Source organism: Nycticebus coucang, chromosome 5 (genome assembly GCF_027406575.1).
Source record: "Nycticebus coucang isolate mNycCou1 chromosome 5, mNycCou1.pri, whole genome shotgun sequence".
NCBI classification, from domain to species: domain Eukaryota; kingdom Metazoa; phylum Chordata; class Mammalia; order Primates; family Lorisidae; genus Nycticebus; species Nycticebus coucang.
This window is the reverse complement of record NC_069784.1, coordinates 41,740,125-41,755,881: the sequence shown is the minus strand read 5'-3', so window position 1 is coordinate 41,755,881 and position 15,757 is coordinate 41,740,125. Positions and strand designations below refer to the sequence as shown.

Sequence of the window (15,757 nt, the reverse complement as noted above, 5' to 3'; positions counted from 1 at the left end):
CAGGGCGGCCGTCGGAAAGAGGTTTGGAAGCCTAAGAGCAATTCTCGCGAGATGTAGAGTTGCCGTAGCCTCAGGAGAGGGGCGGAGGTCTAGAGGTACACCTCGTGGGGGTTGCTGCGGGACCTGAATCTCCTGCAGGCTTTCAATCTGGTTTTAGGTGGAAGTTGGAACCGTGGAAATGCGGAAGGAAACTCCGCAGCCCCTAATACCCCCGGCAGCCCGCGAGTGGAACCTTCCCCCTAATGCTCCCGCTTGCATGGAACGGCAGTTGGAAGCTTCGCGGTACCGGTCCGGTGAGCCCAGATCTCGGTCCTAGGAGCTCCCTCCCACTGGCCCCGGGCGCCCCTTCCCGGGACTGACCCTCCCAACCTCCCTTCGCTCCGCATGCCATCCTGACCCCTGGCTCGTGTCGCTGAGCGGTCCCCAATCCTGCTCACCGCCTTCCTTAGCTCATATCCACATTTGGCCCGCGAGCTGTTCTGCGCGGTCACCATGGAGACGAGCCCTTCCACTACCTCATGAGCTGACAGCTTGTACTCTCGTAGATGGGGCGCTTCTGCTCGGAGCCTCCAGCCTGAGTGGCCGTTGCTGGGCTGGCTCCCTCTGGTTTTTTAAGGATCCTTGTGCCGCCCCCAACGAAGGTTTCTGTTCCGCTGGAGTCCAGACAGAGGCAGGAGTGGCTGACCTTACTTGGGTAGGGGACAGAGGTATCCTAGTGGCTTCCGATTCAGGTGAGTCCCTTTCCCCTCCTCCCCCGGTGGAATGGAGCCTTGAGATACAGACAGATAGGGCTGGGCTCAATCTTTAATGTCCCATACTCATTGCTCGAAGGAGTCTCAGAGTGTTGGCCTCAAATGCAAACTCTTGTGTAAATGGGAAATATCTTTTCCAAAATTCTAAATTGCCTGGTAGGATTTCCTAGAAAAAATCTATAACAAAATTAAGAAATGGATCGGAACCAATTTTCTTTTGTATAACCTATCCCTGACTCTGCAACCCAGACCAAGGATAATATTGATCTTAAAGGTGATGCTGAAGCCAGTCTGTCCTACCTGTCTTTTCCCATTTTTCCCATTTTCTTCTTGTTGTCATTCTGCTTTCTTGTCAGTGTCAGGCTCCACCAGGGCTTTTGCATTAAAAAAAAAAAATATATATATATACATATATATCAGAAATTGAAAGTTGGCAGGCATTGCATGGAAGTTTAAAAATCGCTTTTTAAAAGATTGAGCCTCTCTGATAATTGAGCTTCAAGACAGGATGGGGGAGGGGGTTGTTCTATATTTACCCAGTCACTGTGCAAGACAGTCAATCTTTTCAACCTTTTAAAAAGAGATTTTTGAAGACATTTATTCAAGTAGTTCAGAAAATATTAGTGTCCAAAGAATTGGGCAGGGTCCACATCACTGTATTGTGTGCTTAGACAGTTGTAGAGACTTGATTCTTGTCTCTGGGAATGGATTTTCCAGTGCTCTCTCACTAGAAGCAGGGTGTACCATTTTTCCCTGTCTTTTTCTAGAAGGTTTGCCCACTTAGTTGTGTGTGCTGTCATTCAGAAAACAGTAATACACCAGAAGGCCAAAAGGCTTGGAAGTTAGCTAAACCCTGTAATGATGTGGACTAACTTAATTTGTTAGTTTAGTAACAGTGACTATTTGAATCCTAGAGGTGAATTATCGTCTTGGTATAATCTAAGCTTATATTTCTCTTGCCTTCCCCCCATCCCACCTCTAACAGGTGCTGTTGAGTTGTGGGAGCTGGATGAGAATGAGACACTCATTGTTAGCAAGTTCTGCAAGTATGAACATGATGACATTGTGTCTACAGTCAGTGTCCTCAGCTCTGGCACTCAAGCTGTCAGTGGTAGCAAGGACTTCTGGTGAGCCCCTGTTCTCAGTGCTTCTGTCTCTAGGCCTCCTGTAGGTGTTCTTACTATCCTGTTAACCTTATTAAGTAATCTTTAGCTCATTATAAGAATACAATGACTACTTACAGCACGTCTCTAACATTTCTTTAGAGATTTTGCAGTTCCTTGTAAGTAGACCATAGTAGAGGTCTAGGAGGCAAAGACATGGGACCTGATGGTTAAAGGAAGTTCTTGTTTGAACATGTTTTTATGTTGATAGTGTAGGTCTGTCAACCTACACTATTGATTAAGTGTCTTTTACTTTTTACTTCTTAGCATCAAAGTGTGGGACCTTGCTCAGCAGATGGTTCTGAATTCATACCGAGGTGAGTATTCCTTCTTTTTCAGTCCTGGCCTTGGTTGTTTTATTTGTATTTTACCCTTTGAGCCCTTTGGACTTAGGAGCAGCAGTTCCATTTTCCTCTGTCTGATACTTTTCTTTTAAAACTGTAGTCAGTCTCCAATATCTATCTCTTATCCTTTTCCCAATTTCCCAATTTCTACTGACGGTCTTACTGCCTTCTTAGCTACATAGCACTGAAACTCTCAGTCCTTTTTTTCTGTTCCTCATGTTTCTCCACTGTCAGTCTTTTGAGTTGCTTTCCACTTACTTGGTCAGTCACATTTTGTTCATTTCTTGTGCCCCATTCATTTTCAGGCTTTACCTCACATAGATGGTGGCACTTACCTCTCCATCTATAATCTTTGGTTCTTTTGATCTTTCATTGGTTTCCTGTGGCTTGTGGATTAAAATCCCATTTTTTTGTCACACCAATTAAGCCCTCTTACTGTCATTCCCTATTCAAGCACACTGTACTAACTTAACCCAGTCACAGTAGATCCTTTACATTCTCAAGGGATAAACCCCAACACTTGTGAATCTTGACCTTTTGAATTTTACCTTCATAAAATATCTGTTTTTCTGGCATGTCTATAATAGTTCATCTTTCTGCTTACTTTCACTAACAGTGCTAGCATTTGACTTTATTTTGGAAGCCGTTCTTTGTGAAGATAATGTCTAAGCCTTAATATGTGTGTGGCTATGAGATTTAGATGTACTATACTTGCTTTTTATTTCTTTTCTTTTTTTTGAGATAGTCTCACTTTGTCACCCTTCGTAGAGTGCTGTGGTGTCATAGCTCACAGCAACCTCAAGTCTTGGGCTCAAGTGATTCTCTTGCCTCAGCCACCCTAGTAGCCGGCTATTTTTCTTCAGCAGGCCTGGGCTGGGTTCAAACCCACTAGCTCTGGAGCATGTGGCTAGCACCCTAACCACTGTGCTACAAGTGCCCCCTTGCCTTTTATTTTTTAGACATCCAGTCTTTCCTGGTTAATGCTAATTCTTTTCCAGCACTTCTCCCTTCAGCCTTTTCTGTTATTAATTGGTGTTTGTGTCCAATTCCCTCCAATGAATTCCAAATCCTTTGGGGGTAAAGAACTGTGTGTTCTTCATCTTCTGTATACTATTATAGTGCTTGTTTCAGAGATACGCTTTTTTTCAAGTAAGCACTTCCTTTTCTGACTTGTTATCCTGTTGGCTTTCCATACCTTCTAGGGCTAGGAAGGAACTATGGAAGGGGGTTTAATTCCAGCTTTCTGCCTCAGGCTTGACCCGTATGTCTGTATTACTGAATTACTTCGAAGGTCTGGTTTGATGACTTTAGAGAATATGATTTCCACAGCCTCTAATTAAGATGGAGCAGTGGTTTTCAAAATTTAAATAGTTGCACGGAAGATTATGTGTTACATGCCATTTATTGTACACTTATTTTAAGCATGTATTTGTCAAAATTTTGGGTTTGTAGATTAAACCTATTTAATTTATGCAAAATGTTTATCAAATAGCCTAGTTGGCAAAAACCAATCTGCATTGTTAAGCCAGTTGGCCAAATTAGACTAAATTTTCTGTCAGAAAAAGTCTGACTTCATTTTTAAATTCAGATAATTTGTTGGATATATCCTTATGACAACCATCTGTCATATTTTTTAATTCTCATTATGAGACAAAAACAGAAGTAAGTTGCAGAACCACACTTGTGTTTGTGGTGTGACTGAAACCAGGGCAGTCCACTGAAGAGGCTGTCTTTCTTTTGCTCTTTGGTTCTAAGGGAAAAGCCCCTTTTGCCCCTTAGTTTGGAACCCTTACATGTATTTTTATACCGATGAGCATTGTATCATAGAAGGATTTGGGATGAGTGAGAGGTATGTGTTCCTTCCATAAAGTGGGAGAGAGGAACTGTAGAAATGAGGCGGTTCAGTCTTAGGAAAGAACATTGGAAAAAAGGATTCCTTTAAAACTGTCAGTGCCTAGAACTCCCTCCAGAGTGTGGTATGCTGTTAGGAGACACGTTTATTCCAGTATGGAAACTGCTATTCTATAATGGAATTATTTAGCTCCTGCATTCAGAATATTTGAACCGTAAATTCCTTTAGTATTCCTACTAGGTCCCTAATTTCTCCTTTATGGTCTTTATTAGTTCATTTTTTCATAAGCCTGTTTAGATTTAAACTGTTCTTGGGTTTTGCCTAATCCATAATCTCACAAAATTTGTTAAATTGTATCACGAGACCAGGTGTCTTTCTCATCCTCCTGCCCCTTAATTGTACCTGGGCTTGGCTTCTTGTAATGCCTCAGCTTCTTCTCTGTTATACGTCTCCTCTCTCCCTTATAGCTCATGCTGGCCAAGTTACCTGTGTTGCTGCTTCTCCCCACAAGGACACTGTGTTTCTTTCCTGCAGTGAGGTGAGATACAACTTCTCCTTCCCTAACCACACTCCAACCCTCAGTGTGGAACTCTCCTGGCTGCTAGCTGCTTCTTTGGATGGTGAAGCCTTTTTCTGTTCATCTTCCTTCTAGGACAATAGAATTTTACTCTGGGATAACCGCTGTTCCAAGCCAGCATCACAGATGGGTGAGTCTGAAAACCAGTGGTAAGAATGGCACTAAGAACCCACCTGGAAGAGGCTTTCTTGGACCAGTGTCAAATCAAATTTGCCAGATGCCCAGTTAAGTCACTGTGACATAAGTGACAAATTGTCCTTTCCCACTGAAGCTGTCCTAACCCCATTAAGTACTGAGAGGAAGGGCCAGTTCCCAAAAGGGGGATTTACTTTGTTATATGGATGGACAAAGGGGCCAGAATCATACCTTATGCTTCATGCTTGAGGTTTGCCTGTGACTCATGTCCAGAAAAGGCAGGAAGCTGGTACATAAAGGTGAGGTTTTGAGGCTCAAGGTTGAGGACACTATTGCCATAGCAGGATTTGAAAAACCAAATAAAGGTGCTGCTGGGATTTAGAGTGACATTGTTTGAGAAACTGCTTCTTCTGGGTTCGGAGTTGTTCCAGACCTCTCTTTTCTCCTTTGCAGGCTACAGTGCCTCTGGCTACCTTCCTACTTCACTGGCTTGGCATCCTCAGCAAAGTGAAGTCTTTGTCTTTGGTAAGACAGCGTGTCAGACTTCCTATTGACTCCAGGAAGGGCAATGATGAAAGAGAAAAAGCTAACTCTGTGAATTATACTAATGGAGGTGGTGGGAGGTGGGATGATCTCAATGTAGTTTTCATTTTGCTTTAAAGAACATGATGTTTTTTCCCCAGTGGATTCAATTGCTGATTCATTGTCCTAGCTCCTGTGTTCTGAGCTAGAAGTCAGCCACAAAGCAATTGAGTTGCTATATAGGGAATTTCATTCTACTGTGGGTAGGTGTAGAACTATAATGGTGGTGAGGCCTTGTATATGGTGACATAGTTTGTGATTAAAATAACTACTTCATTAATTTGATTTTCACAACCATCCAGTGACTTATTATTCCTACTTTGTACAAGAGGAAACTGATCTTCAGAGTAGCTAACTTGTCCACTCTTGAGGAAGTAGGATTCAAATCCATGTCTAGCTAGCACCAAAGTCTGTGCTCTTTATCACTGTGACATGCTACTTCTTTTTCCAATAGGTGATGAGAATGGGACTGTCTCCCTTGTGGATACCAAGAGTGCAAGCTGTGTCCTGAGCTCAGCTGTACATTCCCAGTGTGTTACTAGGCTGGTGTTCTCCCCACACAGGTAACTGTTTTTTGTTATCAGGGGCCTGGCAGGTATGAATGGGAAGAGTAAGGGGGATGTGTATGTTGGTAAAGTATTAGGTGGTTAGGTATTTTTTTTTTTTTGTAGAGGCAGAGTCTCACTTTATGGCCCTCTGTAGAGTGCCGTGGGCTCACACAGCTCACAGCAACCTCCAACTCCTGGGCTTAAGCGATTCTCTTGCCTCAGCCTCCCGAGCAGCTGGGACTACAGGCACCTGCCACAACGCCCGGCTATTTTTTGGTTGCAGTTTGGCCGGGGCTGAGTTTGAACCCGCCACCCTCTGTATATGGGGCCGGTGCCTTACCGACGAAGCCACAGGCGCTGCCTGGTTAGGTATTTCTTTAAAGCAGACAGTGCTTTAGCTGAAGTTTCAGAATGTCAAAGACCATTAAGACCCTAATCCTTTGCCAGATGTGTAGTCTCTGAAAATGGCTGTAATCTGTCCTCATTCCTCTCAACACCCAAAATGATTAATATTGTAGGCTTATGGGACTATGAGGTTGGAAGTGCCTACATTTCTGGGTGAGCAGGCGTCCTCAAACTATGGCCCGTGGACTATGAAGTTGGAAGTACCTACATTTCTATAGAGCAAGGGTCCTGAAACTATGGCCCGTGGGCCACATGAGGCGATGTGATTGTATTTGTTCCTGTTTTGTTTTTTCACTTCAAAATAAGATATGTGCAGTGTGCATAGGAATTCGTTCATAGTTCTTTTTTTTAAATTATAGTCCGGGCCTCCAACGGTCTGAGGAACAGTGAACTGGCCCCCTGTTTAAAAAGGTTGAGGACGCCTGCTATAGAGAGACCAGATGGAGTGGTTATTTGCCAAGATGATTGTCAGCCTGGCTTTGCTTCATTTCTTCATCTTTCCTTGGAACTTATAATGTGGATGTGATTCTGGGATCTTGTAGTCACAGAGGAATTTATAATCTGGCTTAGCCAAAAGTGGGATTTAAACTGCTTTCTTTGGGTCAGTGTATGTGGGGGTGGGGGTGGTTGTGGGCCAGTAAAGATTATGACTTGCAATCCACTGTTCTCTCTGTCTCCTAGTGTTCCCTTCCTGGCCTCTCTCAGTGAAGACTGCTCACTTACTATGCTGGACTCCAGCCTTTCTGAGGTGTAAGTATGAGGTAGAATTCTGTGATTGGGAATCAGGGAAGGGGAGTAGCAGGTGGGCAAGCCCCTTTCCTTTTCAGAAAAATGCTTTGTCTTTTTGGAGAGAATTCTCCATCTGTATGTGAGGGACCTGGGTGATGGAAGCAGGCAGATAGTTGGCTAAGACCAATTTTCTTCCTGGGGCTGATTGATAACCATCTGTGTCCCTGGTAGAGGAGGAATATGGATGGAATTTCTAAGTCTAGCATTCCAGCATTCTCCCACAAGGGGACAGTCTACCCTTTCTTCATAAAGAGTCACTAATGTGAAATGCAACCTGCCATAGAGTAAAAGCCACCAGAAGGAAGATGTACTGGCCTCTTTGCCATGACTTGCTGCCTGATGCTGGCCTGTATCTACCTCACTCCATCTACCCTCTCTTCCTCTGTGAAAATAAAGGAGTGGATTAGATGATAGTCGACATTCCCTGTGGGTAGTGTCCTGATGATGAGGCCATACAGATGATGAAATGTTGAGGCCACACAGATGATGAAGTGTGTAGAATGCACACAAAGAAGGGGCCCTGGATGTGTTGGGGTCTGCTTTTTCTTCTTTCTTCTACTATGCCCCAACTTTTTTTTTTCTTTCTTCTAGGTTTAGAAGCCGGGCCCACAGAGACTTTGTGAGAGATGCTACTTGGTCCCCACTCAATCACTCTCTCCTTACCACAGTGGGCTGGGACCATCAGGTCATCCACCATATTGTGCCCACAGAACCCCTCCCAGCCCCTGGACCTGAAAGTGTTGCTGAATAGGTTGGATTTAAGACAGAAAGCAAGTCCCCCATGAGTATCGGCCTCTTTGTGCCTGCTCCTCAGCTTGTGAGACAACGCAGGAGCCTTCTATAGTATGTTGATACACAAGAACTGTGTAGTTAATTGGCATTGTCTCTCAGTCTGAGGAAGGCTGGATTCTGGGATCTTGTAGTTGCAGAGGAAAAACTTTTTTAAAAATGGATATGTATGTGTGTCTGAGTGTGTGTGTAGATCTATAGTTATTGGTGCGGGGGGAATAAAGATATCCATCTCATATTTCCTAAGCACTGTCCCACCCTCCCACCAAAAAAAGTCTATGAAAGTGTTTTATGCTTCCCATGTAGCTATTTATGAGGAATTGGTCATGTCCAGCCACATGGGTGTCCCTGGATTCTTGGAAGCAGCTCTTATACTATTCACAGGGGTCGATTTTATTTTTTTATGATGCTTAAGTCACCATTCCTATGGAAAATGCTTCCAATTATAAAAATCCAGCCCACTGCACTTTGAGAAAGAGGCAGGACATGCTACAGTTTTATGTAACTCCTTGCTACTAAACTGAATCAGAAGTCCATTTTCTGGCTAAATAAGAAGTTGGGCTGGTACCTGCATAATGCCAGTCCATTCTGCCCACTCCCTTCCCTCTGTTCCCCAGTGGAATTATATATATGAGAGAGGAGTGTTTTTATGTCATAGATGCCATAGAGAAAAGTTTAGGGACGATGGAGTGCGTAAATAGGCATTTCAGTTAAGTTACAAAACTAGCACTAACTGTTACAGAGAAATCTTTACTGCTTTTCCTACCTGAAAATAGCCTGGGGCCTGACCTCCCTGCCTCTGGTTCCTCTCCCGGGATATAGAAAGTCTGAGTGCTGCATTTGTAGATTCTTCAGGTTTTAAACCCAGCATCAGAAAGAGAATCAGAAATACTGGTTGGTAAAATAAAGAGTTTAGGCATTGTTGGCCTCGTTTTTTTTGTAGTATGTGTGTTAATATGCAGTGAGACTTTGCTCTTATGTGAGCCATCAGAGTGCCCATAATCCATTACTTTTGTTTCTGTGCATCTCCAGACTTCCAAAATTTATTGGAATTTAAGGTGTGAAGACTTATTTATTCCTTGGGTTGGTAGAGTGGCTATTGCCAGTTAAAAGTCATGGATCAACTACTGATTGTATTGAAACTAAATATAATCAGGGCTGGGCACGGGGTCTCACACATGTAATCCTAGCACTTTGGGAGGTCAAGGTAGGAAGAATGCTTGAGACCAAGAATTCAAGACCCACCTGGGCAATGCAGTGAAACTGACTATCAAGAGAACAAACAAATAAGTAAAATTAGTTGGTATAGTGGCGTGTGCCTGTCCTCAGGTGCTCAGGAGTCTGAGGCGAGTGGATCTCTTGAGCCCAGGAGTTGAGGTGACAGTGAGCTATGATTACGCCATTGCACTCCACCCTGGGCAACAGTGAGGCCCTGTCTTTTTTTTTTTTTTTTTTTTTTTGAGATAGAATCTCACTTTGTCACCCTTAGTAGAGTGCCATGGTGTCATAGCTCATAACAACCTCAAACTCTTGGGTTCAAGTGATTGTCTTGCCTCAGCCTCCCTAGTAGCTGGAACTATAGGCATCTGCCACAACGCCCAGCTACTTTTTAGAGATGGGGTCTCTCTGGCTCAGGCTGGCCTGAAACTCCTGAGCTCAAGCAGTCCATCCGCTTTGGCCTCCTAAAGTGCTAAGATTATAGGTGTGAGTCACCGTACTGGGCCAGCCCTATCTTTTTTTTAAAAAGGAAATAAAAGTAGTTATGTGCTTTTGAGCTTTGTGAGTTTAATTTCGGTAAAATCACATTATGAAACTGGGGCAATTTGAAGGAATTTGGGCAAAATATTTCCAAGTAAAATAGTCATGCTTCATTCTGGCCATGATCACCCTCTAGTGAAACATGGGAATTTGTTGTTATATGAACTCATGGGGTTGGGGTAGTATGGAAATAGGATAGTTACGTAGAATCACTTAAATTCTACTTTACAAAGGTAAAACTTAAATTTTGTGGTCACTTAAATGAGAAAGGGGATGAGGGTGTGAACTGAATAGGAATTAAATTTGCACAGCCCATTTCCTCATTGACTTTATAATGGTGGAGAAAAGACTGAAAGAAGTAAGAGTCCAAAGAAGTGTATATATGTGTCAAGGTGGCTAAAATGACATCAAAGAAAGAAAATGTAGCTTTTAAAGAACCACATAATCTTTTATTGTTAAAAAAAAAAGTTAGTTTGAATTCAGATAGATCTGTGCTGATGAGAATAATTCACTTTTATTAGTGATTGCCACGAACATTTGTAAACCTACGCAAAGTCACAGGAGTGGCCACATTTTAGGTAAGTGTATATGTTACAGTGAGCAAAGAAGATAGTTCAAAATAGAAGGGCACCTCAAAATAATTAGAAATGTAATATTAAATGTGGTGGGTCATTCACTAGGTCCTTGACTTGAGTGTAGTCAGCCTGGACTTTCTGGTGACAGGAGGAAATGGGATTTTGTTTGTTTGAAAACAAATTATGTTGCATTTAATTTCATTGGTTCAAATCCACTGATTGTTAACATTGGAGTAAATCCATTTTCCTATCATTGTTCTTACTCCGAAGTCCATTAACCCAACACTATTCCACTTTTGATGGCTGGTCCACCAAAGTCTAGGATGTTCAGTCCTTGAGTAATACTTGGAACAACAAGGGCACTGAAGGCATCAGACATTGGGCTGATATCCAAGGTATCTCTCCTATCCCACACAACAGCTGGACTCTGTTTTTTTTTTTTAAGACAGCCTCAAACTATCACCCTGGGTAGAGTGCTGTGGCATCACAGCTTACAGCAACCTCCAATGCCTGGGCTCAAGCGATTCTCCTGCCTCTGCCTCCCAAGTAGTTGGGACTACAGGTGCCCGCCACAATGCCTGGCTATTTTTTGGTTGTGGCCATCATTGTTGTTTGGCGGGCCTGGGTTGGATTCGAACCCACCAGCTCAGGTGTATGTGGCTGGTGCCATAGCAGCTTGAGCCACAGGTGCTGAGCCGTGGACTCTGGTTCTTTAATAAATAACTATACAGGCATTACCTACTGGTTCACAATCACACTTCAGCAGCAAAAACACCCAACCTCTATCTGCTCTGGGCCTCAGCCATGTGTCCTCTGGACAGTATGTTAGAAAGAACAGGAGATAGGAACCCTCTTGTATTTTATTTTTTAAGTTAGATTTAATTTCCAAAACTTTCTTCCCAATTCTAGACCTGCCAGTAAAGGACCCTGATATTTATTCTTGTTTGCATTTTGAGAGCATGCATATTGTGTCTTTGGTATTTCCTTTGTATTTCAGTAGGTGTTAGACTTTGTATCTACAAACTAAATGAGAATAGAAAATATGTTCTAAGATAGAATTACATAAGCATTTCAGTAGGATGTACACTAAATGTTTTTACGCCTTCTGGGAAGCTATGGCATCTAAGGACACTCAACATACCTGAAAGAAGCTGAAAGAATTTCTATCAAGTCACTGTAGCAAGCTGCTTATTGCCAGTCTGTGGGTCATACTGAACACATTATTAAAATCACTTGTGCAGGAAGTTGATTATGTTTGGAAGGTAAGCAAGCTGTAGTCTCAGTTTGAGTTAAAATTTCTCTCAAGAACTTCATCAACAGGCTACATAATACAGTTTTGGAAAAGTACACAAGGTAAGCAGACCACTCTTGGGCTCTTAAACACACTTTGTTGTTAAATTCTCCATAAAAATGGGCAATTTTGGAGGTTTTTGTCTTCATTACATGGTCAGGAGGGGAAAGGTTAACTCTTGTTTCAAGTTGTAGAGACACAGTGATCCTGTAGTCTTTTTTTATTATTTGCCATAACATTTAATATAATATTCCACTTACTGTCTTGTCTCATAAATGACTACATTCATCACTAACTGAATGGTAGTGAATGGATCACCAAAATTCAAAAGATCACTAAAAGAGTTTAATGCCCAAACAACTTTAACGTTAGGCTGTTGACTTGTTCTGGGGAAAGCCTAGCCAGTGTAATTGAAAGTCCTTTCAGTGAGTCTAGATCAGTGGTTCTCAACTTTCCTAATGCTGCAACCCTTTAATACAGTTTGCGACCCACAGGTTGAGAACTGCTGGTCTAGATAAACAGGAGGGTCATAAAGTTTGTGTGCAATAGTTGTGACTATTTAAATTGCACATGAACTTTATGACCACCCTGTATTTCACCTGTCCCTGTGATGGAGGTGTGCCAGATTCCAGTTAAGCATTGCTCTTTGACAGACACCATATTATAAGCATTAGAGATTTCAGTTGCAAACTGAAAATTTCCACTATGGTAGTAACTCTTATCTGGGGTCTCAACTAATGAAAATTGTTTGGATCAGGAAATGCACTGTATAGTTATTGGTACAAGTGAAATCAGGTTCTGCAATCTCTGCAATTAGTCTCAGTAGAATTAGAACCTGGCCGATGTATGAGACATCTGGGGTCTCAACTAATGAAAATTGTTTGGATCAGGAAATGTACTGTATAGTTATTGATACAAATTAAATCAGGTTCTGCAATCTCTGCAACTAGTCTCAGTAGAATTAGAAGCTGGCTGATGTATGAGACTCTTTGAAACCATTATTTAACTTCAGTTTGCTTGGCAGAGTTAATGTTAATGCTGTCTTTGATCTAGGCACCCAGAGACAGTGGAGGTAGGCTCTGTGCCCACCACTGTGTCTGGACCTGTGGTGATGAGTCCTTGTAACAAGATTGACTTGGGCTCTATTGATTTTTTTAGCTGTTTTTTTTTCAATTTATTATTTTAACCATTTTAGGTGTACAATTTGGTGGCATTAAGTCCATTTACATCATTGTGCAGCTCTCACCACTATTCATCTCCAAAACTTTTCTATCGTCCCAAACTGAAACTCTGCTCATTAAACAATAATCCCCCTTCTTCCAGACCCTGGTAATCATCATTCTACTTTCTGCTTCTATGAATTTGACTATTCTAGATACTTCGTGTAAGTGGGATCATACAATATTTGTCCCTTTTTTGTCTGGCTTACTAGCTTTTATAAGATGTTGACTTGTTTCTCAAAGTATGGTCCATAGACCAGCAGCATTGGCATAACCTGGAACTTGCTGAAAAACCAGAATGTTCATACCTACTAAATCCAAATTTACATTTTCAAAAGCTTCCCAGGTGACTTATGCATGTTAAAATTTGAGAAGTATTGACTTAGATTACCTATTGAGAATTCCAGATGGCTTATAAATGAGGTAGAAATCATCAATCATTGAGTGGTGAGCAGCTACGGTACATCACATGTTGTCAGGCCTTGTGTGTTTTGGCGGTGAGCAAGACAGACCTACTTATCCTGCAGGATAAGCAATGATCCCCCTGGAAGAAGGGGGATTATTGTTTAATGAGTGGAGTTTCAGTTTGGGATGATAGAGAGAAGATGGAATTCGTATTTTTCACCACTTTGAATATATTACTTCTGTTGTTTGTGAGTCCACTGATAGTCTTCTGGGTGTTCCTTTATATGTAATGAGTCTTTCTGTCGTTTCAAGCTTCCCTTTTTGACTTTTGACAATTTGGTCTCATAATATTCTTTGGGTTGGTCTTTCTTAAGGCTCTTAAAATGTCATTTCTTTCTTTTTTTTTTTTGAGACAGAGTCTCAAGCTGTTGCCCTGGGTAGAGTGCCATGGCATCAGCTCACAGCAACCTCCAGCTTGGGCTCAAGCAACCCTCTTGCCTCAGTTTTTCTATTTTTAGTAGAGATGCAGTCTCGCTTTTGCTCAGGCTGGTCTTGAACTCCTGAACTGAAGCAATCCACCTGCCTTGGCCTCCCAGAGTGCTAGGATCATGGGTTTGAGCTACCATGCCCAACCAACTTCTTATGTTTGAATGTTTACATCCCTCCCAAGATCTAGGAAGTTTTCAGCCAATGTTTCTTGCTTTCTCTTTGTATGGAACTCCCATAATTGGTATATTCATACAATTGATGGTATCCAATAGGTCTCCTAAGCTTTTTTCACTCTTTTTTTAGTCTTTTTTTCTTTTTTCTTCATCTAATTGGTTAATCTCAAATGACCTGTCTTTGAATTCACTAATTTTTATTCTGCATAATTGAGTCTGCTGTTGAATCTCTCTATAGATTTTTCTACTTCTGTTTTGTATTCTTCAGCTCCAGAAGAGTGTTTAAAAAAAAGAAATTTAAAAAAATGTTAGAAAAATCATTCAGAGTAGATGAGGGACAAAAGAATGTAGTCTAGTGCTTTATTAAACTTCATATTTTATTTATGCATTGTTTTCCTAGTTCTATTTATTGTCCTATTACATCTCACTAAGCTTCTTAAAGATGGTTATTTTCAATTATTTTTCAGACAATTTGTTGATCTCTATTTCTTTTCAGTCAATTATGGGAGATTTATTAGTTTTCTTTGATGGTGCCATGTTTGCCTGATTCTTCATTATCTGTGTAGCTTTACGTTGGTGTTTGTGCATTTAAAGGAGCGAACACTGCTTCCAGTCTTTAAAGACTGGTTTTGACAGGTAAAGGCCTTATGTTGTTGGGTCCCTAAGCTGAGATAATTGCTTCTGACATCATAGCTGTAGAGTTGGATCTGGGTCCCCTGGCTGCTACTGAGTTCAAGTAGGTTCCACAATTGGTGTGTCTGTTAATAGGGTCTCTAGCACATGTAGAACCTGTCTGGTCTCTGGGTAGACTGGACTGTCTGTAGGACCTTGGTCAGTAGGGCTGGTGCTGAGATGAGGGTCTGCTTCAGTGTCTGCAGATGGAGGGCATGTTACCAGGTGTACAAATGGGGATGGTTTTCTACAGGTTCCTGGAGGGGTTTGCATCGAGTCCCTGTCTAAGGATGTGGGCAAGTAGTACTGGCCCTGGATGATGGCTGAGAGGGGCTGGAACTGAGTCAGAGGGCTGCCCTCTCATAACAGCTTTTCTAGGACTTAGGCTCCCACATTATTGTTTTTTTTTTTTTTTTTTTTTTAGCCACTGGCCCCATGCCCACATTATTGTTGATGTGGGGAAATATAAGTAGAGGACCTTATATTCTGCCATCTTGTTGACAGTGGTATTTAGATCGAGTCTTAAAGGTTGAATATGGGATAGCTGATAGTTGGGGCTGGGGAACAATTTCAGATGGGAGTGATAGTTTAGAGGTCCTGCCGTAGAAGGAGCTTACGGCATTCAGGAAAAGGAGGGATCACTATACCTAGAAGTTAGATGAGGGAGGGGGGGGGAGTAAAACTAGAAGAGGCCAGAAGTAGCTGGATCATGGATGCTCTGAATCATGGTAAGGACTTCAAATGGGGAAGGAAAGTGTTGGATGTGTTTTCAAAATAAATTATGTGTATGAGGTTTGAAGGGAAGGCTATGGAAGCCTAGCTTTCTTTCTCCATCCCTAGGCCTCTAGGGTATAGGCCAGTGAACTAGGCTTGGCTGTTTGAACTTTCCCACTTTGGGACTTAAGTCTGGAGGCAGTGCTGCAAACTTCAAAGAATGGATAGTGGGTAATAGCCCAGTGGCAGCAGCATCAGTGGCATAGTGGAATTTCCTAACTGGACTTCCCACTGGAGGACCCTGGCAGTGTCCTATACAACTAGTCTTTCTTGGATCCTGTCTATGTTTTAAGATTTTATAGCATTTCTATTAATTGAGTCATCTTACAATCTTTTCATTGAATTTCTGTATTAAGTTAGCTTGACTTGATTTCTATTGTTTGTAACCTGCACACCCTGCCACTGTTTTGGTCAATGGAAGAAGTGTTGTAGGGTCTATAAGGTTGGAAATGAAACAGAAGCTA

At 42.0% G+C, this 15,757-nt stretch overlaps 1 protein-coding gene across 2 annotated transcripts; it reads left to right on the top strand.

The window, feature by feature from the left end:
• Window positions 1-26: 26 nt before the first annotated feature.
• WDR77 (WD repeat domain 77) lies at window positions 27-9,035 on the top strand. Of its 2 annotated transcripts, XM_053592874.1 has the most exons (11): window positions 27-293; window positions 546-731; window positions 1,738-1,879; window positions 2,183-2,232; window positions 4,579-4,649; window positions 4,764-4,818; window positions 5,277-5,348; window positions 5,860-5,968; window positions 7,040-7,108; window positions 7,739-7,814; window positions 7,870-7,932. In XM_053592874.1, exons 1-11 carry the CDS (start codon window positions 179-181, stop codon window positions 7,930-7,932), a joined length of 1,008 nt encoding a protein of 335 aa, XP_053448849.1. In that variant the 5' UTR covers window positions 27-178. The 2 variants fall into 2 exon arrangements, with proteins under 2 accessions (XP_053448849.1, XP_053448847.1); XM_053592872.1 differs by having other exon boundaries at window positions 7,739-9,035.
• The last annotated feature ends 6,722 nt before the right edge of the window (window positions 9,036-15,757 follow it).